This window comes from Tursiops truncatus, chromosome 13 (assembly GCF_011762595.2).
Source record: "Tursiops truncatus isolate mTurTru1 chromosome 13, mTurTru1.mat.Y, whole genome shotgun sequence".
NCBI lineage: Eukaryota > Metazoa > Chordata > Mammalia > Artiodactyla > Delphinidae > Tursiops > Tursiops truncatus.
Window position 1 is genome coordinate 73,276,010 of NC_047046.1, and position 23,814 is coordinate 73,299,823.

Below are 23,814 nucleotides of genomic sequence, written 5' to 3' on the forward strand. Positions count from 1 at the left end.
GCCTCTAAATCTTGGACAAGCTGCTTGACCTCTTTGAACCTTAGTTCCTCATCTGTAAAGCAGGGCTAATAAAAATCTACCTTACAGAGCAGTTCTGAGCATTGAATGAGACTTTAGATACACGTACACACCACTTGGTGTAGCACCTCACACACTGAGGCACTAAAATAAAAACCTATGTTAGCCCTTCCTTTTTTTTAAAACATTTTCTAGAATCAATGATTTTTTAAAAATAAATTTATTTATTTATTTTTGGCTGTGTTGGGTCTTCGTTTCTGTGCGAGGGCTTTCTCTAGTTGTGGCAAGCGGGGGCCACTCTTCACTGCGGTGCGCGGGCCTCTCACTGTCGCAGCCTCTCCCGTTGCGGAGCACAGGCTCCAGACGCGCAGGCTCAGCGGCCATGGCTCACAGGCCCAGCCGCTCTGCGGCATATGGGATCTTCCCAGACCAGGGCTTGAACCCGTGTCCCCTGCATCGGCAGGCAGACTCTCAACCACTGCGCCACCAGGGAAGCCCTCCTTTTTAAAAAAAAAAAAAAAAAAATTCTTTATTTTTGGCCGCGTCCGTCTTTGTTGCTGCACGCCAGCTTCCCCGTGTTGCGGTGAGCATGGCCTACTCTTCATTGTAGCCCTTCCTTTCATTTGCTTCAACTCTCGCCTCAGAGCGAGTCCCTCTGTTTCCCATCAGTCTTGTTCACCCCTCACCTGTTCTTCACACCTCTATACAAATATTATTTCTGAGCAAGTCTTACTGTGTAACTTTCCTACTTTCAACCGTTTGGGGCAAAAGCCTCAAGCCACTGACGTGGGGCAGCAAATCTCCTGCAGGACCCAGGGGGATGGCTGTTACTATAAGAGGAGGGGCAGCAAACTCTCCGGCTCAAGATCTGCCACGGATACAAGCCAGAGTTGGGCTGCCACAGGTGGGGAGAAGACCTTACCCTAAAGCCTGGATGCCCAGCTCATGCTTAGTGCTGCAGCTGGACCAGGAGAACTGAAAAATCCTTGAGCTCCACAGCCCCACCTCGTGGTAGTAAGTCACAGCAGTCTCCCACTGGAGAACAGCAAGAACGTGGAGAGAGGAGCTCAGAGTGGCACAGCTCTGCAGGGGCTGCTGAAAGCTGAGAACCACTGAGAAACACCCACCGGCACCCTAGGCCCCCACTAACCATAGAGTAACAGTATCCTGCCATCGGAGGAATTTGAAAACTTGAGGACTGTGGAACACTAGAGGTAGAGACAGTGAGAACACACCCAAACCTGGCTCATTTATTCATTAGACTGACCCAATTCTTCTTGCCAGCAGCCTGGATACCCATCTCCAGGAGTAATTGTTTTGTCCCCCAGTCTCTACTGGTCCTCTCCGAACGGTATCTGGCATTCAGTCGAAAATTTTGAGGCACATTATAAAAAACCAAAAACCAAACAAAAACCAGCCCCCTCCCCGATTAAACAGCCCCCATTCAAGAGACAGAGCAATCAACAGAATCAGACTTAGAGGCGACCCAGATGTTAAGGTTATCATTCAGGGACTTTAAAATCACAGCGTATGCTAAAGGTGCTAGAGGAATAGACAGCTTGCCTGAACAGATGAGGGAATTTCAGGTCTCTTTTTGCTTTTGTCATCTGTGCTTTTGGCGTCATATCCAAGAAATCACTACCAAATCTAATGTCATGAAAGTTTTTGCCTGTTTTCTCCTAGGAGTTTTACAGTTTCAGATCTTACATTTAGGTCTTTAATCCATTTTGTATATGGTATAAAGCAAGAGTCTAACTTCATTCTTTTGCATGGGGGAGGATATTGTGTTTTAACCCATTTTAGCCCGTCAACTTTATGAGGGCATGGGTTATATCTTAATCGTCAGCACACGCTCAGAGAGGCCCAGGTACAGAGAGGGCTGCTTAGTAAACGTGTCATGTCAAACGACTGCAATGAAGAGGCTGGGCTGACTGCTGTGCTATAATTATTCCTCAGCGATGCATTCCTTAGTGCTATAATGATTCCTCTCTTTCAAACGCACACAGTAATTACTTCTTGATCGTACGCGGCTCCTACAATCGGCAGAGCACAGTGATAGGATGGAATGGCTTTCAGGCACCAGAAAACAAAACAAAACAAAGACTTCAAACTTATCATGTTTGGGGACGTCTTTTCTAGCTCCCAAAATAATTGAGCCAACATAAAACGCAGTCAATGTTCGATCCAAGTATGTCTCTCACCCCCTATTCTCAATGCTGGTTCCAGGTACATCCTGAAAGAGTTCATCTGGGAAGGGAACCAGATCCCTCTTATAACTCTGAATATAAATATAATATTTTATTATATATTATATTATATAAAATATTATAATATTTTATATAATATATAATAAATATATTATATATAATATATATACAATATAATACATACATTTTTATATATAATACAATATATTATATTATATAAAATATAAATATTTTACCTCTGATAGCACAAGGACAGGCCAGAGGTAATATCTCACCTTCATTGACACAGTCAATGAACTTCAGAGATCGCTATGTCAAGTGCCTTTAAAGTGTGGGGCTTTGATGTACAAACGTCAGCACCTTATAAAGGAAGAGTGGGAAGCACAGAACAGCAGCCGCTCCCTCAACACCAAAGCCAAAGGGTTCCAGCCTAGTAGAGCTTCCGGTATTGGTGGCCCAGGCTGTGATTCATCACAGACTCCAGGACTGGAATTTTAGTTAAGGGTAAGAGAAATCTTATTCTCTCTCTAGTTGCCCTAACACATCTCAACTGAGGGCATCACAAACGATGATGCTAGAAGTAAGGAGAGAGAAGGAATAAGGATTGGAGGAGAAAGCAAGGGCATAGCCCATTGCCAAAGCCAGTCCTCAATCACTCCCTGCTCCAGCAAGGACCCTGGACAGCTCAAACCATGCTAGAAACTAGACGGCAGAACTGGAAAGGAAAGCTAGCAAGTCATTCGTTAAGTGAGAGAGTGGCAGGGACTTATATACACTACCAAATGTAAAATAGATCGCTAGTGGGAAGCAGCCACATAGCACAGGGAGATCAGCTGGGTGCTTTGTGACCGCCTAGAGGGGTGGGATAGGGAGGGTGGGAGGGAGACGCGAGAGAGAGTAGATATGGGGATATATGTATATGTATAGCTGATGCACTTTGTTATAAAGCAGAAACTAACACACCATTGGAAAGCAATTATACGCCAATAAGGATGTTAAAAAAAAAAAAAAAGAAGAAAGAAGCCAATGGCTCCCCTGTTCCTACTTTGTCCTTGTTGAAGTGACAGGTAGGCTGGCCTGGGGGGATGAACTTCCTCCAGGGAAGCAGAGCGAGAACATTCTCTTAGAGAAGGATGGAGAACACTGAAAACAATCAGTTTGTAAGGATAGACCTAAGTCTACTTAGAAGCAGCAAGAGGCTGCCTGTGTGTGGCATCTGCTGGAGAAAACTCAACCATGACCCAGAGGCCAAAAGAGTGAACGAGAGGAGAAACCAAAGTCCTGGACCAGTTCTTGGTCTCTGTACAGACTGAGACCCAGGCCACCTGGGTTTTGATGGAAACCAGGAGATGAAGATATAAGTGGAGAAGAAAACATATAGTTTGGGAAGCATTCTGAGCCTTTGTTTTTGCTGACCTTCCAGCCTAAAATCTGCCCGTGTCCTCTGTGCTTGGACCAATCCTACCTCTCGTGTTCTTCCAGGTCCAACTCAAACCCCAAGTCCCCTGACCACTGCAGGCTACAGTGATCTCTCTCTTCCTTAAGCTTCTACAGCAGGAAGTACCTGCATACTTTACTTGGGGGCAGGCAGGTACTGTTTTATTCTATTTGCTTTCACTTTATGTGTCTTGTCATCCTCGTTAGAATGTCAGGAGGTCATTCACAACACCTAGCACACTGGTAGGCGATGAACATGAGGGATAAGACATCCATGTCTTAGAGTCATTTGTTAACACTAATATAAAAAGTATTGATGTATCTATGGAGGGACTCCTAATAAAACAGAAAACACCCTGTTGTTATTTTTTAAAGTTCTCATTGCGTATTGCCTGACGGAATGATAGGAAATTTGGGATTTTCTTCAGAGTAACAAGGGTGAATCTCCAAAACAGTACGCGGAGGAAGCCAGACAGAAGGAATAGATTCCTTTCTATGAAGTTGTAGAACGGACAGAACTGCAGCAATACAAAGCAGGTCAGTGACTGCCTAGAGCTGAGGATGTAGATTGCCAAGGGCACAAGGGAACTTTCTGGGATGATGGAAATGTTCTACCCCTTGACGTAGACCAGATATAGGGTGGTGGTTAGGAAGTGCTTGATATAGGGTGTATGCATCTGTCAAAACTCGTCCAACTGTATCTTATGTGTGTACAGTTTATTGTATAGAATTGTATCTCAGTGAGACTGACTTTTAAAGGAAAACAGAGAGATAAATATCAAAATAAATATCAATGTAAGTGTGTTCACAAATAACAGGGGAAGGAGGAGACAGGATTGGGGAAGAGTGGCAGTGAGGCTGGCCATAAGGTGTTAGCACCGGGCGATGAGCCCACAGGAGTTCATTACGCCATCCTACATCCTATATGTTAGGATGTTAACATAGGATATGTTAACATCCTATATGTTAGTGTTAAAAATAGTTTTCATTTTGTTTCTCTGTAACTTAAGATGATCTTTATGAATCTTGTCCAAACCCAGGACAATGACTTTTTTCTCCCTGATTACTATCGGTTAGAAGGGTTTCTCAGGCTTGACCCAATTCCCCGAGGCCCTCTTGCCACACGGGCATGGAACTCCCTGGACCCCGGCTTCTGCTCCCATCCATGGGAGCTAAAAAACTCTGTCGCACCCCCCCACCCCCAACTAAACGTGAGCTCTCGGCAGGCCCTGGCTGGTGAGCCTATCGCCCTTTTATGCTATTTGCTTTCACTCTATGCTTTTATGCCCTTCTTTATACTCACCCGGGGGGCCCTGGCCCCCAGGCAGGCCAGGAGGTCCTGGAATGTAGGCATTTGAGGCCAGCACCTTGTCGCCAGTGATGTACTTGCCCAGGTCCGCAGCGCTGTTGGGTAGCAGGGCAATCTGCAAAGAGAAGAGGAACCTGGGTCAGGAAGCACCGACGGCCCCACCGCTGCCAGGGAATGCCCTGCGCGTGTGTGGTCTGCAGAGGGCACAGAGCCTTTCCTTGTGCATACGCCCTTATCCGAGCCAGTCAGCGTGCAGACGGACGGTAGAGATCCTCCTTGTAAACCCGGAGGCCTTCTAGTCAAAACAACTTGTACAAGAGCACTCCCCTGGCTGCTTAGTGGGTGAACCCGGATCAGTTCCAGCCTGCCGAGATATCATTAGACTCATCATCTTCATAATTAATACAATCCACCTGTTCCAGACTTTTATTAAGAACTCATGTCTCAAATATTTGAGAAACTACTACGTGCCAGGCCCTGTGCTTCGTTCTAAGGCGATAACAGTGAACAAGACATGGTCCCGGCTCTAACAGATCTCCGCCAGGATGGAAGATATGACTTACAGGTCACGTGTACGCTCAGGTGTTTGGGAAACAGTGGCTGTGATGGTTTTAAAATATGTCCACAGATTTTTGGACACTCCTCCCTTTAAAAGGTGGAGGCTAATTTTCTGCCCTCTGAGTGTGGGTTGTGCTTGGGGACTTGCTTCTAATGAACAGAAAATGACGAAAGTGACGGTGTGTAATTTCTGAGATAAAGTCATAAAAGGCACCGTGGCTCCCTGCCTCTCTCTCTCTCTCTGATTTCAGGAGCTCATTCTAGGGGAAGCCAGAGGGACCACACACGTGAAATGACCTTTGCATTCCCTGAGGTCAGGAATCAGTGAGACCCTCGGTAGAACTGCACGCTCTTAATGTCCATTTCCTCACTGATAACGCCCACCGTTAAGACGTGAGGATTACACAGGTAGTGTGTATCAGGTGCCCAGCACAGGACCTGAAATGTACTAAGTGCTTGATAAATGGTAGTTCTAGTCTCTTCCTTCCAGGAAGCTGATTCAGGGGTGTAAAATCCAGTGGAGACTGCGTTTTTGAGGCTCAGAGCTACCCCCAGAGGTTTCACTCGGGATCCTGGAGTCCCACAGAAACCAAGTATCACTGCGATTTTCTGAAGCAAGTTGCATTTGTCACCCACGTCCTCCTGGACGAGGCCCTGCTTGGGGACCCTCTGGCCAGAGGGCAATGCAAGTTACGAGAAGGTCCATGGATATCTCATCCTTGCCCGTGGAGCGCTCCGAGGCTCTACACCCATCTTCGGATCTGAGCTGCGGACAGTTTCCTACCACCTGTTAGTGATCAGAGGTGGCCAACTGCCACTGTGACAGAGTTGTGCTCTGTGGGTTCAGCATCAGCACAGAGTGCTAAATTAGAAATTGTGCAAGTTCTCCCTCTGAGGCTTATGTCAACTCCAAATTACTACAGTTTTGGTGATAAGAAATATAGAATTGAATGTTGATTTGAAAAACCGTGGAGTTGGGGACTTCCCTGGTGGTGCAGTGTTTAAGAATCCGCCTGCCAATCAATGCAGGGGACATGGGTTTGATCCCTGGTCCGGGAAGATCCCACATGCCGCAGAGTAACTAAGCCTGTGTGCCACAACTACTGAGCCCATGCGCCACAACTACTGAGCCCGCATGCTGCAACTGCTGAAGCCCATGCGCCTAGAGCCTGTGCTCCGCAACAAGAGAAGCCACCGCAATGAGAAGCCTGTGCACCGCAACGAAGAGTAGAACCCCGCTCGCTGCAACTAGAGAACGTCCACGCGCAGCAACGAAGACCCAATGTAGCCAAAAATAAATAAATAAATAAAAATGAAGTGAAAAATTAAAAAAGAAAGAAAAACCCGAGTTTACTTTCCTACTTCACGGGCAAGTCACCTTCTCACCTCTCCTTTTCTTCCCCACGGATTTCCTCCTGCCCCAGGGAGACTAGACAGTCCCAGTTGAGTTCAACCACGCCACAAGAATAACCCCTGGGGTCTCAGGTCACCTGGGTTGATAGTAACAGAGCAGGGAGGTGGAGTAAAAGATGATCGTGAGATCTTGAACCCCCCCAATCCTAGGCCCGAGGAATTTATGGGGAAACTACAAAATCTACCTACTGAACTGCAGCTAAGAGACCAGTGTGTGAATGGCACTGGGAGGCTTGGGAAAGTTCTGCTGTCCAGATGACCTTCTCTGGCTTCATAAAGTCCTCGGCCTCCTGCACTGGTGTCTGTTTCTGAGCATGGAGGTTTGGGAATGATTAGCATGACTATTTTGAAACATGACTCTAGAAGACATCCCTGCCCCAAGATCCCCTTCTCCTGCTGGGTGGCTGCTGGGTTTGGGGTCATCTTGAGCCAGATGTAGAAGCGATGATTTTTCTTAGTTACAGAGACAGATGTTCTCGCTAACAGAAGAAATCCAGTATGAACAAAAAGCGAACATCACAATAATACGTGGTCTGTATGTTGGCAAACGACTTGTACCTGCTACATCTGACGGAGAACAAATTCCTCCAGCTCTCTGCAAGGTGACTGTCCAAGTCCTGTAGCCCATTAGCCCCTTAATGAAGTGCTTGCAATGTCTCTAAAAGGTGAAACCGTGGGAAACCACGAGAGGGTTCTGGCGGTATCCCTGCAGCCTGGCATACAGAAGGGGCGGGGCCACGAGGCCTGAGGTGTTGCCCTGCTCCTCCTGTCCACCCCCCTCGCTCGCCTGCAGAGCACACGTCAGGCTCTCCTGGGTCAAGGCCTTTTCCCTGCTTCAGCTGCCCTAGGTGGCCTATTTGAGCCTAGGATGCTCCTCTGCCTGGAAATTCCTCCACAGTTTTTTTTTTCCTTTTCTCGGAGTTCTTACTGAAATCCATTCAGTTCACGGTGCAAGGATGCTCAGAGGGCAGGAAGCTCAAAGAAGCACCGACACCCTCTTCCGAAGGGTCCCTCAGTGCTTTTGGAGCCCCTTAGCTAGTATGAAAATCCTTGGGTAAGGACAGCCTTGCAGGTCCATGAGCTAGAAGATTCCTGACCATCCAGTGTGTTCCAGATAAACAGTCGTCTTCTGCGCTTTGAGAAGACCCAGTGTTCCCCGAAAGATGCAAGGAAACACACTCAATTCCCCTATGATCATCGTTTAGAATTCAGTAGGGAAAACGATAAGAATCACAACCTTGCGCAATCTGAAAGCCAGCTTTGCACAATTTCAGGTCAGGGTTCATGGTTCAATGTCACTGCCAGGACCCAGCTACGTCCCAGGGGTTTATTTACAATGGTGCTGGCGTCACTGTGTCACAGCGAGAGGCCACTCCAATCTGTGACTGCATGCCTGGGTCCTGGGGTGGAACGGGGGTGAATCCCTGAGTGAGGAGAATTTAGAAGCGAAACTACTCTAACTAGAGGACAGAGGGTCAACACTGGCCCTTGAAGCCTGGTTCAATTTTATTATCTGCTTCCAAGAGAAAAACTGAATTGTGAATTTTATCTGTGGGTTTTGGCATTAGGCAGATCTATGTTTAAATCTCAGCCCTGCCATGTTCTACCTGTGGGATCTATAGAACTGATTATCTCAACCATCTAATGAGGATCGTAATATCCACCTAAGAAGGGCTGCTGGGAGGATGAAAGTGACGATGTCCTGAACGTGCCTGGCCCAGCGCCCAGACTAGTAACCACCAGCAGCCAGGACCGCGGACACAGTGCAAATGCTCTTTGGGGTGGGACGGGGTCAGGGGTTGAGGGGATGCTCCTGGCTCTGTTTCTAAATAGCGGGATGACTTTGGGTAAGTCCCTTCACCCTTCCAGGTTCTCACCTTCATGCTTATAAAACGAGAGGTTTGGGCCAGACGAACAAGTCTTTGGATGTAAAATTCCGTAAGCAAGCTGGGAGGATGAGACCGGCACGTGGAGGGACTTCAGAGATTAGTCCCCACCCACCCTGGGCCCTCTCCAGCTCTCTTCGCTCCCTTGTAAAAGCCAGGAGGTGACCCGGTAAACGCCGACCTCAGCTTCCTGGCTGACCTCCTGCTGGGTGATTACATCCCGCTTCCGGCCAGTTCCTCTGTGTGTCAGCAGGATGAGAGGAATGGAAAGGCACTGGCGTTTTAGAGGCGGCCCTCCAGAAATCCTGGCTTGACCGTCTACCCAAACACAGCAGATGACAGGCTTGAGGGGTGCAGATGTTTGGGAAGAAGTCTGCATGAAGAGTCTGCATTTCTCCTCGATTCCAGTCAATGCAATTATGAATATCATTATCTCGTATTAGCCTTCGTAATAAAAATACCCACCTCACGGGGCTGTTGGGACGAATCAGATGCTGCCTGTAAAGCACGTTATTAGGGCATATAATTCATGTTTATTATTTATTCGGTACACATTTACAGAGCCCTTTCTAGGTGGCAGGGACTGTTCTAAGTCCTTTACAAATATTAACTCATTTGATCATCATGAAAACCCTACGTAGTATGTAGCACTGTTATCCACTTTCTCTAGAACTGAGGCACAGAGAGGTTAAGTAACTTACCCAGGGTCACACAGCCAGGAAGTAGTGGGGCTAGGACTTAAACTTAGCCAGTCTGGTTCTGGAATCTGTGGTCCTCACCACAACACCCAGCTGCCTCTCTTAATATGACTCATGATACTTGGCAAAGCAATCTACAGTTACTTTCATATAGAATAGTCTTCCCAGCCATCCTGAGAAGACCCATTTTACAGAGCAACTAGATCAAGGTAGCAGAGGAAACCATGAACCACTGAGAAGCCATCTATTTGCCCAGCACTAAAGGCAGCACTGAAGCGAACAAACGCAGCCGTCAGGTTGCACATCTGCTCACACTTCTGAAATCGCATTGACCTCTAACTTCTGAAGCCTCCGCTGCCTGCCCCACTCCACTTGGCCATGGTGTTAACTCCACTGTGGGCTTGGTTTCCCAGCTAAGACAGGAAGCTTATTTAAGGCAGGCCTTTATTCTGTCCGTTCTCGTCATTCGTCATCTCCCAGCCCATCACAGGCCAGAGCGGGTGCTCAACAAACACTCTCACTTCCTCAACTGCTCCGCAGCAGCGCTGCTCTCAACTCAGATCACCCCTGCTGCAGGAACACAGGGACCTGTTAAAAACTTGCTCCTTCCATTGTGTATATATATACACCACATCTTCCTTACACATTCGTCTGTTGATGGACACTTAGGTTGCTTCCACTGGCTACTGTAAATAATGCTGCTATGAACACTGGGGTGCATGCATCTTTTTGAATTAGCATTTTTGTTTTCTTTGGATATATAAAAAAGAATGAAATTTTGCCATTTGCAACAACATGGATGGACTTGGAAGGCATTATGCTAAGTAAAGTAAGTCAGAAAAAGACAAATGTGTTATCATTTGTATGTGCAATCTAAAACGTAAAACAAATGAATGAATATAATAAAATGGAGACAAACTCCCAGATACGGAGAACAAACTAGCGGTTAACACTGGGGAAAGGGAATGGGGGAGGGACAGAATCGGGGTAGGGGATTAAGACGTACAAACTACTATGTATAAAATAAGTAAGCTGCAAGGAAATATTGCACAGCACAGGGAATACAGCCAATATTTCATAATAATTTAAAATGCAGTATAAACTATAAAAATATTGAATCACTAGGTTGAACACCTGAAACCAATATAACACTGTAAATCAACTATATTTCAATAAAAAAGTCATACCTGAAAAAAAATTTCTTCATACCAGTAAAAAATAAAACAATAAATAAATTAACTAAAAACTGGCTCCTTGGGACTTCTCTGGTGGCGCAGTGGTTAAGAATCCGCCTGCCAATTCAGGGGGACATGGGTTCGATCCCTGGTCCTGGAAGATCCCAAATGCTGTGGAGCAACTAAGCCCGTGCGCCATAACTACAGAGCCTGTACTCTAGAGCTCGCGAGCCACAACTACGGGAGCCCGTGTGCCACAACTACTGAAGCCCGTGTGCCTATAGCCCGTGCTCGGCACCAAGAGAAGCCACTGCAATGAGAAGCCCGCGCACGACAACGAAGAGTAGCCCCCGCTCGCCGCAACTAGAGAAAGCCCGCGCACAGCAACGAAGACCCAATGCAACGGAAAATAAATTTTAAAAATAAATAAATAAATTCATTTAAAAAAAAAAAACCTGGCTCTTTAGCTCAGATTTTTCTTCAGTGTTCTGATGGGACAGAGACCCCTCTCTGCAAGTCAAATGACGGGTATTTTATCTATACCCCAAACTCTCTTTTTAGCTAAATCACCTGTTTGTTTTTTTCCTTCCCAAAACACAGAAGAAATTGTAGAGGTGAAGGCACTGGGATCTGCACATCATTTCAAAAAAACTTTTTCACTGGAAAATAAAGGCACAGAATCTGGAAACCCCACAAAACAAATCTCTATCTTAGCAAATTATTATAAGGCAAACACCCTTTTATTGAACACCTAAGTCAAAAATCAGAAATTTGTCAGGGACTTCCCTGGTGGTCCAGTGGTTAAGACTCTGCGCTTCCACTGCAGGGGGCGTAGGTTCGATCCCTGGTGGGGGAACTAAGATCCCACATGCAGTGCAGCCAAAAAAAAAAAAATCAGAACTTTGTCTACATGCTTTGACCCAATCACAGCCTTCTCCCTCCCTCCCCGCAAAGTAACTACTATTCTGACTTTAATCACTTCCTGTGTTTTAAAAAAATAATTTATCAAACCCAACTGTGCAGGCCCAGACACTATGGTCTAGTCTTGCCCACTTGAAAAAACAATATGTCTTTTAAGCTGCTTTTAACCTGCAGGTCGCTGCTCCACTTTTCTTAGAATCTATCCACTGAAGAACACAGGGCATTGGCCCTGTAGAGTTTCACACGGTTGGGATTTTGCTGACTGTACACTCATGGTGTTGTTCAACACGTCTGCATACCGTTTTATACTATGGGGCTGGCCACGGTCCAGGACACCCGGTAACCTACTTCTGAGCCAATGTTTATTTGGGCAGCTGTCCCATGTTCTTTTTTGAACAGAACAGATGGCATCAGCAGTAGTGAGAGGAAGTTAAAAATCAACGGACAAGCCCCACACCAGCACAGGAGCAGCAGTGAGACCTAGGGTTTAGGGTCTGGCCTGTGTCTTGGGCTGACACCGCTCCTCTCTGCCAATATCGGCATCACGGTGAGAATTAAATGGGGTCCTGGATATAAAACAGCTTTATCAACTGCAGAATGTGACATGTTCTACTAGGCGCCTTTAAAAATGCGTTGTTTCTTGTGACGTTCCTTCAATGCCAGCTTTAGCTCAGACTTGACACAACGCACTTGTAGGAGAAATCGGTCTAAGGTGGATCCATTCCAGGCCAACCCCAGTGCAGGACAGTTACTGGAGTACTAACAAGTATTATTGGATCTGTGTGTAGCTCTGTCGCAAGGGCTTTAAGGGTAACATAAAATTTTCAACTTCTTCGTAACATTTCTTCTTTCATGGATTGTAAAACACTGCGGGGAGGTTAAGGGAAAGCCAGATGTTGAATTAGCAACTGAATTTCTCAACTAGTGAGACTTAGCGTCACTGACCCTAAAGAACATTCAGGCTGGAAGGAGCTTCCCCATAGCTCTTGGATTACTGACTCTCAGAGAAGAAAACAGAGGGTAGCCTTAGGCCTTGAGACATTCATCAGCTGCCTCGCCCAGGCCCGAATCCTCTGGCCCACGAAATGCAAACTTCTTCCACGAACGCTTTTTCAGACTCGCTCAGTAAATACTAATATCAATCCAAGTCCAACGTGAGGATATCTGTGTGGGATGTATTACTGATAACTCTGAATTTATATGCTATACTTGCAAGGTTTTCTGCCTGGTCTCTCTATTGGATCACAAGCTATTTGGAATCTGTACATCATACACATATATGCCTCTGCTAAAGTTGCTAGATCTTCACCACCAACGTACCAAAGGCCCGCAGAGCCATTTATCTTCTCAGCCTACTGACCTGCCTGTTCCACTGGAAGCTGTGGATCTCATTAGGGGCTGCCTGCATGTTTGTTGAAGACGTGAAAAGCAATACTGTCTAATCTTACCCTGCTGCCCTTTACAATAACTAGATGTCAAAGTTAAACAGATTAGATACACCTCTTTGATGTACTAAGAGCCTTGGGGGAAGCAATTAAACAAACCAACCAGCAAGTTTACGTTTTACAAGCGTAAGAGCAGTTTCTGAGTTGCCGACAGACTGGTGAATTCACTGACCTCAGGTATGATAAACACCATTGACCCGGGCACCGGACAGTTGCTTAAGCTTTCAGGGCACTAAGCGCATCCCAGGGGCATTACTCACGGCACAGCAATGTTACCAGAAATATGACGCTGTCAGGCATGCGTGGGAGCCTGACAAAGAGAGTCAGTCCTCACCCTTGGTGACACCGGGTATCTGAGCAGCTGCTTTCTGAGGTGTGTGGAGCCCAGAAAGCACAGGTCGTAACTTTTAAATGTGAAAAATAAAGCTGCTACAGAAATGCATCGCCAGTGATGAACGTTTATAGAGAAGATGTTCTCTGTTGATAAAACGTCGGTAAATGATTCTACCGTATTCTATTTAGAACTGTGTAAGGGCCACGTGTCTGGATGTTCATGTCCCAAAAAGTCACACTAGTCGTTCCTCACCCTCTGCTTCACCACGTGCCCCTTACCTCGTGGTCTATTTTACTAGTCACCTGGTCGATCCCCTGCCTTCATTGTTCTGTTGAGCTATAGATAATGAGCTCCAAAGGTGGGTGGGCGAAGCGCCCCAGGCCAAACCTAGTTGGCAGCAAGCTCAGAGAATACCCAGTGAGGCTGTGGATGGCATCTTCTTATTGTTTTCAGATGTTCCTCCACTTTGCCTCCACCAGGCCTTCCTGTCATCTTACGCGACCGTTTCTAACACGCCCGGCACGTACCTTCTGCTTCAGCTGCAGCACCGTCTGCTTCATCTGGTGAAACTCCTTGCACGTGGCACAGCAGGTGCCGGCTCTCACCGCGTTCTCCACCTTCTCATCGTGCCCTGAGAGAGAAGATGGGCTGGGGTCTGCCTGGGAGGCTGGGGGACATCCAGACCCAGGGAGACCGTGTCAAGAAGGGCAGTTCCAGGCGGACTGGTTGATACTGAAACGTGCGAGGGATGTGGGCTGGCGATTTTACAGTTCTTGGGTCGCTGACAGCATGCCCGGGGCAGCGGGGACACGGGGAGGGGCTCCCCCGCTACACTCTGGGCTCAGCTGTTTCCACTTAGGCAACCTAGCACCTTCCTCTTTCATTGTGAAAAAGTCAACAGTGGCCCTTTTACCATGAGGCAGGCTCTATCAACCTGACATGACTTACACTCCCCTCCAAGGGCCAACGTTCACACGCCGTAAATTATCCCCCAAGCCCAGGCAATGGGACTCGGGTGCAGGGCTCACGAAGCTGGTTTTTATCACCTCTGATAATCCAGCTGTTCAAAGGGAGCACGGCCAGGCCAGGCAGGGTCACAGACCGGGGCTGGGCACTGACCTCCGAGAAGATGTAAAGCCAGATGGAAGATGCTCCAGGCACCTTGGACATGCCCATCCAGGGCCATAATGGGACAGGCACAGGGCAGGGTCCCAGTGCAACCTTGTGGCGCATCAGGAGCTCCATGGGCTTTGTGTAAAATCATATTTCTCTAAGGAATAGGTGAGTTAAATGGTGACACGGCCCAGTATCCACATAGCCCTCATCCTACTGGCACCTGAACAGGCCACACAAGCCTGTGCTGGGGACACTAGACGCCTGAGGTCATTTGCTACAGAAGGGCAGGTGCAGACTCCCATAGGCCTTTGTAAAAGATGGTAGCTGTGCAATATGGGCCCAGAGGAAGTGACAGGGGGAAGGTGACAGTTTTGGTCAGGGTGGTGGCAGGACAGTCTGACACCCAGGCAAGTGTCAACTCTCCTACCTTTGAAGCCCTTGGTGTTGGGCCAGGTGTCCTGTTGGTGTGACACGTATAACACTAGGATCTGGAAAGTAGCTAGGGACAGTCAACTGACATGTCTCTCCAGGTCATTTCTTCTGCTTCTGGGCCCATGTGCTTTTTTTTTTTTTTTTTGGACCGTGCTACACGGCATGGGGGACTTTAGCTTGCCGACCAGGGGTCAAACCCACTGGACCGCCAGGTAAGTTCCAGGGCCCACGTGCTTTTCTTCTTCCCGTCCTTTCTTCTGGGAAGCCTTCTCTGCCGTCTCCACTTGTGGATTCCTATGAGCTACCAAGACCCAATTCACGGGTTGCCTGAGACCCCCCTCCCCATACACAGAGAAGCCCTGTCCTCTGCAGTCAGGCAGCTTTTACCACGCAGCCTACTCAGATGGTGGGGATCCCGGGCTTCCCTAGAGAGGAGCTTCTCGTGCATGTGCCACAGCGGGGGCTGCCCAGGAACTGGAGCTGCTTCTTGGTACCGCACACAGCGGATGCTCAGTTAGCGAAATGGAACATTACAGGGTGAACTGTGTCCCCCCCGCTCCCCAACCAAGTGCACGTGATGAAGTCCTAACCCTTCAGTGCCTCAGAATGTGGCCTCATTTGGAAATAGGGGTCCTGCAGATGTAATTAGTTAAGTTGAAGTCATACTGCTGTAGGGTGGGCCCGTAATCCAATATGACTGATGTTCTTATAAAAAAGAGAAATCTGGACACAGCAGGGAGAAGCCATGTGAAGATGCAGGTAGAGGTCAGGGTGAGGCAGCAGGAGCAAAGGAATGACAAAGAGTTGTTGGTGAAACAGCAGGCGCTGGAGGAGAGGCCTGGAACGTTCTCCTTCACAGTCCTCAGAAGGCGGCAACCCCGCTGACACCTTGATCTCAGACATGTAGCCTCACACCTCTGTCCTTTAAGCCACCCAGATGGTGGCACGGTGGTTACGGCAGGCCTAGGGCACGGGTACATGGGAGGAGGAAGTGGGCATCGGGAGAGCCTCACGCTCAGGTGATCCCTCCTCATGCAGCCCCAGTGCCTCTCCAAGGGGGTCTGTGCCTGCCTGGTGGTCTACACGGTGACCGGTATTTCTGCTCTTTGGGAGGTGAGGGCACCCAGGGGCAACCTGGCAGTCGAGATCTCAGACTCCTTCCCTGCAGCACGGGGTGGTGGGAGGGGGCCCACTGGCCCTAGCCCTCCCCGCAGCCGGTGGGAGGCCTGAGGCCTGGTGTGCGCACACGCTAGGAACACGCTTCTCAAGCCAGCAGGCTGAGGTGGGCGAAGCAGTGCTCTGTCTGGTTGCGTTGCCATAGGCAACACTGCGATTCCTGAATACACAGACTGTAGCTTAGGTTGTCAGCGTGTGATTGGGAAAAGCACTTGAACCTCCGGGAAACAGGCTGCCTCTTTTTAAATCCTTCCATGTTTGTGTATAACCTAACAGGGGTGCCTTGTTGATCCCCATCTTCTAGGCTAATTCTGTCCCACCAGGAGCTTCCCCGCCTCCCCGGCCTCTGCCCACCTTCCACCACGCTCAACCAGAAGCCATGCGGGATTGTTTCCATTCACACCGTAGCTGTGTCACGAGCCGGGTCATGAGAAAGGTCTTCGCTTGGAGACGGTGAAATGCCATTTAAGGGCATGGCCTCCAGGGTCACAGTGCGAGGGGTGCGTATCCCAGCTCTGTCACTAACTAGCTCAGAGACCTCAGGCAAGTTATCTAACCTCTATGAGACCCAATTTCCTCAACCATAACACTGGAACAGTAAAACCTAAGACACAGGGCTATTGCGATGATTATATGGGGGTGATGCCTATGAAATCCTTGGCACAAGGTTGGGTTCTAGTAAATGGGAGAGGGTGCCTGGCAGTCTTCAGGCCCACCAAGCCCTTTGAATTCTCTTTGCCTGATAAAAGGATTCTTCAAGGATTCTGGGATTAACACAAACAACAGAATGAGGGAAAACTGAGGTTCCGTGACGTCCGGAAGTTATTAACCGCTGTGGGTTTAGAATTGAGGTTTCCTGAATCTGAGCCCAATACCTTTCCTACAAATCAGGCAATTTCCTTTAGGCTCTTTATCCCCATTTAATGTACCATTTACAGCCCCACTTGCCTAGGGAGCTTGAACACATCTGAGGAGAACAAGAGTTATTTCGATTGGTCTCCAACATAACAGTGACACAAGGGAACTTCCATGCAACAATACACTTGGTGGTAAAGGACTGAAGCTTTACCCAACTTTGGTTGTACTGATGATAGACAACGGTGGACTCCTGCATATATAGATAACCCCAGCTCTAGGTTTGTTAGGTTTAAGGGCAGCTGGGTGACATCCGTCTCTCCCAACCTAGCATTCTTTCATTCCATGCCATCTACTGGCCAGTATATGCAATCCCATCTCATAACCCACCTACCAATCTCATCCATCCCATCTCCCCACCCACTTATCTCTCTCATCCATGTATCTGTCCATCCACCCATTCATCTATCCATCCCTCCCTCCCTCTTAGCCATCATGGAGCATCTGCTATTCACCAGGCCCCATGGGAGGCATGGAGAATGTAAAATGAATGAGGATACCTGTTCAGTGATTTGAGACGGGCCTTCCTTTTAAGGAACCAGCCCTGCTGGCAGAGCCAGGCCATCGTGAACAAGAGTTAAAAGCCCATCTGTCCATTTGTACTTTTGTATACGCAGCTCAACTTACCATGTGTTGGGAAGAATAGGGCAACCTGATATTTTCAGGATAATAACCTCTTTACCAGGTTCTAGACTCTGTTTCATTTAGATCATGGAATGTTAGAATTGATACATCTCTAGTTCAGCCTCCTTTACAGACAAGGAAAGTGAGAGGCAGAGGAGGACAGTAATTTGCTTTAGGTTTCCCGGAATGCCGCGTGCAGCGGACGAGCACTTACAGGGTCCGCATCTGGCACTGTTGGGGCACAGTGAGCCCGCTATTGGGGGTTCTGCTCAGGACACTAGAGAGCTGTCTGCCAGGTGGGCTCCAGGGCAGTAATTCTCCATGTGGTCACTGGACGAGCAGCGGCAGCGCCAGCCTCTGGGTATCCATTCTCAGAAATCCAAAATCTCAGGAGGGGGGCCTGGTGCATCGTTCTATCAAAGTCTCCAAGTGACTCGGAAGCACGTGCAAGTTCGACAAAGACCGCTCCAGGGAAGCAGCTCTGTTGAGCAACCTCTCACCTGAAAATCCCTGGCCTGTTTCCTGTCCCTTTGCAGAATTATCAAAACACAGAGAACAAGGGTAACTTTGTCCAAAAGCCTTTGGAAGCTCCCGTGCACACAGAGGAAGAGTAAGGACCACAGGCTCCGGTGGAGTCAGGTGATCAGGATTCGAACCCTGAGGCTGCCACTTCGTGCCTTGCAGGTTGGAAGTCACAGCTTCTGTGACTGCCCGTTCCTTGAACGGTAGAACGACAATGACCCCGTCACCTGTGGTTGCTGTGAGGCATGAAGGAAATAACCCCTGGAAGTTCGCAGAGCAGCGCCTGGCAGGCGGCAGGTGCCCCATAAATGTTAATATCATCGTCATGGTTGGTATCACTGCTTATTAAGTTCCCTACAAAATTACAGATGGGGGGAGGGCTCTCTGCACCATCCTCTGGAAAGAACTTCCAGAGAGTTTGAAGACAAATAATTGTGTGTGCAGACCTGGCACATGCCGTCTATTCTGAATTGGGGTTCATCTAGCCTGCTGCGGTACAGGATACAGTAACATCAAACGTGGAGCTAAAACAATCTTGAATAGGCTACATGAATAATTCGTTTAGAAATCTGGGTAGACATCTCTGACTTGGCATGTTCTCTTTCCTCTCCACTCATGAAGTGGTGTCTCTGAGTATGAGCACGACCATGTTAAGTGAGGCATCGCTTAACATTCTGCTCCAACTCCTTCAGATTTTAGAGGTGCAATATTATTGACTAGCCACAGGGGGTCGCGTAGCTCTAATTTTTACTGACGTTGAGCAGGCTATACCTCGTAAGCGTTAGAAACAGAATTCCTGAGATGCCATCTTAGTAATATTTAACCAACTTAGGAAAACTAAAGAATGTTCTCGACGTATTTCATATGGGCAGTCACCAAGCACATTTGGTTTTAAAAGTTGATCGTGCACATCTGTGCCCTGGCGGTAGTGCTCAGCCCTGGTGGCACATTACCACCACTAGGGACAGTGGCGGGGGTGAGGGTTTAAAATTCTTGCCAACCATGCCGCATGCCACCCATCTGGGGGTCACAACAAGGGAACGCTGTCAGCCTTTTTAAAGCTCCCCAGGTTGACAATGGCTGATCTATGGATTAGTGGAGCTTGAAAGTTACATGAAACACCTGGCCTTCCCTGAAATAACTGATGTTGGGGGTCAAGGTCACTTTATCAGAAAAGAAACAAAAGTTGAAAAACAGAGACCAGAAAGCTAATTACTACGGAGCCAACATATCCTTAATTTGTCTCCGCGTCAGTGCTACAGACGCCCTGGGGTGCCTACACTGGCTCCAGACATATATTTGCAAAGACAAAAAATTGGAAGTGATGGAGAGTTCCCTTCCCGCCCACTAGCCAGACGGCTTGTGTCCCCACGCCCGTGGGCACATGACCACCTTTCCACGGGCAGAGGCCGTTCTGAGGCCGGCCCTGCTGCTGTCCACTCACTTCCTGAATGAGCTGACATTGTGTTCGATTTAAAATTCCTGACTGGAAGGTTACAGACACCAGTCAATGCAAAGTTAAAAAAATAAAAAAAAGGGAGGGGAGGGGGATTTAGATCACGTGTGCTTGTACTCCATCATCATTATCTCTTCTTGAAAAAAATGACTGTGATGAAATATTGGGCTTATTAATTAATCTAAAACGGATGAAACTGCATGGCTGCCTCTGATGTTCCAGATGCAGGGCTGGTCCAGCCCCCTAACTCTCCTTACTGTTGAGCTGAATATCTGGATGTTAATTATTCATCTTTTAGATACTGTAGGGAAAGTTCTCAGTTTAGAAGGTGCTGAGCTGGGCATGCCTTCAAGTCCTGACACTCGCCTAGATAAAGGACAAAGAAATGAAAACTGCACGGGGACTCACGGGGCTGGTAGGGCTTCGACCACTTTTGCTGATGCTAAATCACACCAAATTGTGAAAAAGATTTGTGATGGTAAAAGGGTCTTTAGAGCTCACCTAATCCAACACCTGTGTGTCTACAGAGGAGGAAACTTAGATCCGGAGAGCTGCCCAACGACACCCAGCTGGTAGACGCTGAAGCGGCTCTCTGGTTATCAGCTCTCCTACCTTCCAAGCCAAGGAACTTTCCGTTGCATCACAGCTGCTGCAGAGATGAATCCAGGATGCTTGCTTTTGTTGCCCGAATCATCAAAACCAGCCCCCCATCTTCTCAGGGGCCCATCACTTAAGTACTGATTCTAACGTTCAAGGCATAGAACGTGCCTGTCCTTTCCCATAATTTTAATTATGGGTACGAATTACTCCCCTCAGTCCCTAACCCCCCGACGCCCTTGGTTACCGGTGTTGGAATGTTTTTCTTAATAAAACACTAAAACCAAACGTGAGTCCTCTGTGCCTGTGTGGTGAATTCAAGAGACCAGTCATTGAAAATTAAATACTGAGAAATTCTAGAATGCTGCTGCTGTGGGCGCGGCACTTGGGATACAATAGAAACAGTGGGACTGTTTCAGTTTTTAAAACTATGTGGGGACTTCCCTGGCGGTCCAGTGGTGAAGACTCCACGCTTCCACTGCAGGGGCCGTGGGTTCCATCCCCAGTGGGGGGAACTAAGGTCCCGCATGCCTCGCAGCACGGCACCCCCCCACCCCCACCCCAAAAAAATCCCAAACTAAGTGAGTTGTGGTGTTACAAGAAAGCCCAGCCTTATAACCACTAGACGTTCTTACTGATTAAACAGAAGGACATTGCCCATTTAAATCACTGTAAGCAGGAACAAACTCTCTCTCCGGAGGGCAGAATGGCCTGTTTTCACTCATTAGATGCTCTGTAGCCGACAGCCAACAGCTCCCCGCCTCTGGCTTTGGCTCCTTCCTCTGGCGATGACAACATCCTCGGCCTGAAAGTCGACCAGATGACTTACCGACTTTGGGCCCCAGGGCTCAGCTCTTTGATGCTAATAAGTTAGAACTTTTTTTTTTTTTTTTTTTTCAGGACACCGTCATCTGTGAGATGCTTATAAGTGTTTCTTCAGAAAATAATTTTGGGAAGTGCAGGTTTCATCAAAATGAACATCTTTTAATGGCAACCTCAGAGCTTTCAACGCACTCACAGTATGAATCCCTGCAGAAGCTGGTGCTCTAATGCATTCTCCCCCGAACACCTGAACACAGAACCTTTCAAACAAAGAAAGGCTAATTAACACCTCCCAGGACCCCAAAGTCCTATAGATGACAACATGGGGAAATGCTGTAATAAATGGTTGATAAAATATGTCTTTAAATGACAGTAATAGTACAGAAGGTACAAAACCAATTAATAATTAAGTATGCTCAGATTTTTTTACTGAATTCTTAGCCTTAGAAGTCAAAATGGTTATCACTTAAATTCTTGACCTCTGATACTGAAAATTTTGTGTGTTTGGACATTTTTCAAAGAAGTACAATTCACCTCTCAGGAAAGGAAACAGAGGAGTGTGGTCCCAGGACCGACTCAGCACAAGAGACTGCTAATATCAAAGCTTCAGTGGGACCTTCCCATGCCCTGGCCCTTGGGCTGGGCTCCTTTCTGGGTCCACACTGCCCAAGAGCGAGGCAGGGGGTGAGCATGTCCCACCAAGGCCCTACCTTGTCACTGCCTCTGGCTCAGACCCATTCCTGGGGTACCACACAGTAAGCAGGGTGACTTCAGAGGGGTGAGGCTGGGAACACTAGGAATTAGTGCAAGAGGTAGAGGCCACCTGAGACCAAAGAACAAGTAGATTCAGTGTATAAAATCTTCCCCTAGGCTCTGGAAATTCCATCCGACTCCTGTGGTCTCTGCTAGTTAAGGTTGGGTCTCTGAGCGGACCACTCTACCCCACCAGGTGGGAAGTGCTCACAGGTGGCCCGCTTCCTACAATTTAGAGATCCCTACCGTCTAACCCCATCCTGATACTCAGCAGTTGTTGCTGCCACCTCTGTGGTTTCCTCTAGATTGGGTTGCTCAAGGCTGCCCTTCACGCCCAGGTAAACGGGATTTCACCTGAATAGAAATATAAGGCAAAGACACAACAGGGTTACGAGGTTGAGGACCCCTCGGCCCAAGCCCACGGGCTCCCTGGCTTGCAGCACAGCTGGAAATCCAATTCCAAAACGAAAAATTAGAAAGCTGCTTTCTCCTTCCTAACTCTCAAGTCAGCCCATCACTAATATATCAGCAGCTAAAAATCTGCACCTCATTTTTCAGTGAGATTCTTCCTTTCAACGAAGGACATAATCTAAGAGGTAAGTTACACATCCCCCTCCCCCAAACCTTCTCCACCATGGGACAAAAGTGAAGTGATTTTAATTCTGAGTAATAATTAAAGAGTGGTCTGAAAAAATGTTTTGAAAATGTCTGAAAAATGCCCCAAAGACTGATTACCCCTGCTTTTAAGCACCTCTGGGCGCCCAGGTCCCACATGCTTCAGGCTTTAAAGAGTGTCACACTAAGCTCTCTGAGTCATTCCAATGACCCCAAGCTGCCCAAGCCGGAGCTGACTGCAAGCAGACCTTTCGCGTTATTTCTCATGCATGGTGGCTTCCTCATGACTCAACCCGCTTGCTCTTCAGGATTTGCTTTGTAGTTTTTCCATGTGAGACAGCTGGTCCCCAGCTGCTTGCTGTCCCCAGCTGATGGCAACGGCCTTCCACCCTTTTGTGAATCTCAGGTTACACGGGAGAACCGTGACCTCTTGAGCGCCCAGCACTTCTGGTCCTTCCGTTCCCCTGCATTTCTTGGTAGAGATGATTTGCCCTGGGAGCCCCTCACCACCCAGAGATGGCCCAGGCCCAGCTAACCGCTCCCAGCAGACGACAGCGTTCCTGCCACTTTGCCCTCCCGAGGAGTCAGAGCTGAACTCTGAGCTCGGCAGCTTCCTGGCCTACAAGGGTTGGAGATTCAGGAATGCCCTTTCCTTCCTCCCTCCCTCCCCTCCACACTTAAATAAGGCAATGACCCAACATTCCAGCTGATCACATCCTTAAGTGATCAGACATCTTGGTGGAATCTGGTCAAAATAATATAAAGCAGCTTCTCAAACTCTGCAAAGAAAGGCCAGCATCTAAAAGTCCTCCACGTCAGGGTGGACTGGGCTTGCTAAATACAATAAAAATGAACGACTGCAAAGTGCTTCTCAACACTCTCAACTTCTGGTTTTTTTTAACCTGAACATGAACCAAATAACAGCTCACAGGCAGGCACGGGGCCACAGACTATACTTTCAGTAGCGCTGAAATGGATTGCTGCGTTACACAGAAGTGTTTCATGTTTCTATTCAGCCCTCCCTTTTTTTTTTCCTTGAGAGAACCCAGTGTTTCTGGCCTCATCTCTGCTCCTCCTTGTTTGATCTCAGTTCGTAACTAAGTTCCACCGATCTGTCCATGAGCACACCACACCTCCGTGCTTGGTGCAGAGCTCCCAGCACAAAACCAGCCGCACGCCTTGCTGCTAGCAGGCAGCTCTTTCACTAGTTCTCTAGGGGTTTGACCTTCTACCTTTCTCTTACCCAGATCCCACCTACCATTCATACAAATGCCCCTTCCTGCCCATTGCTTCCTGAGGAAGCCTACTGGGTTTCCAAGTGCCTGCCTGCCCATCCCTCCCCTCCCTCCCTCCAATTAGGGGGATAATTTTACTTGCCCTACTCA

The 23,814-nt window shown here is 48.0% G+C and overlaps 1 protein-coding gene and 1 long non-coding RNA gene across 5 annotated transcripts in view; both read right to left on the reverse strand.

Moving 5' to 3' along the window:
* The window catches only part of CCBE1 (collagen and calcium binding EGF domains 1), a 244,326-nt gene that overhangs the window by 13,884 nt on the left and 206,628 nt on the right, over positions 1-23,814 (reverse strand). For all 4 annotated transcript variants that reach the window (XM_073790784.1, XM_033837809.2, XM_073790785.1 and 1 more), the window contains 2 exons: positions 13,929-14,032; positions 4,966-5,086 (listed from right to left, as the gene is read on the reverse strand). In XM_073790784.1, the coding sequence (XP_073646885.1) occupies positions 4,966-5,086; positions 13,929-14,032 (225 nt within the window). The remainder of the gene's footprint in view (positions 1-4,965; positions 5,087-13,928; positions 14,033-23,814) is intronic.
* LOC141276218 (uncharacterized) lies at positions 21,203-23,804 on the reverse strand. Its single transcript, XR_012325443.1, has 2 exons — positions 22,678-23,804; positions 21,203-22,168 (listed from the first exon to the last, which is right to left on the reverse strand). It is a non-coding gene; the product is annotated as an uncharacterized lncRNA (long non-coding RNA).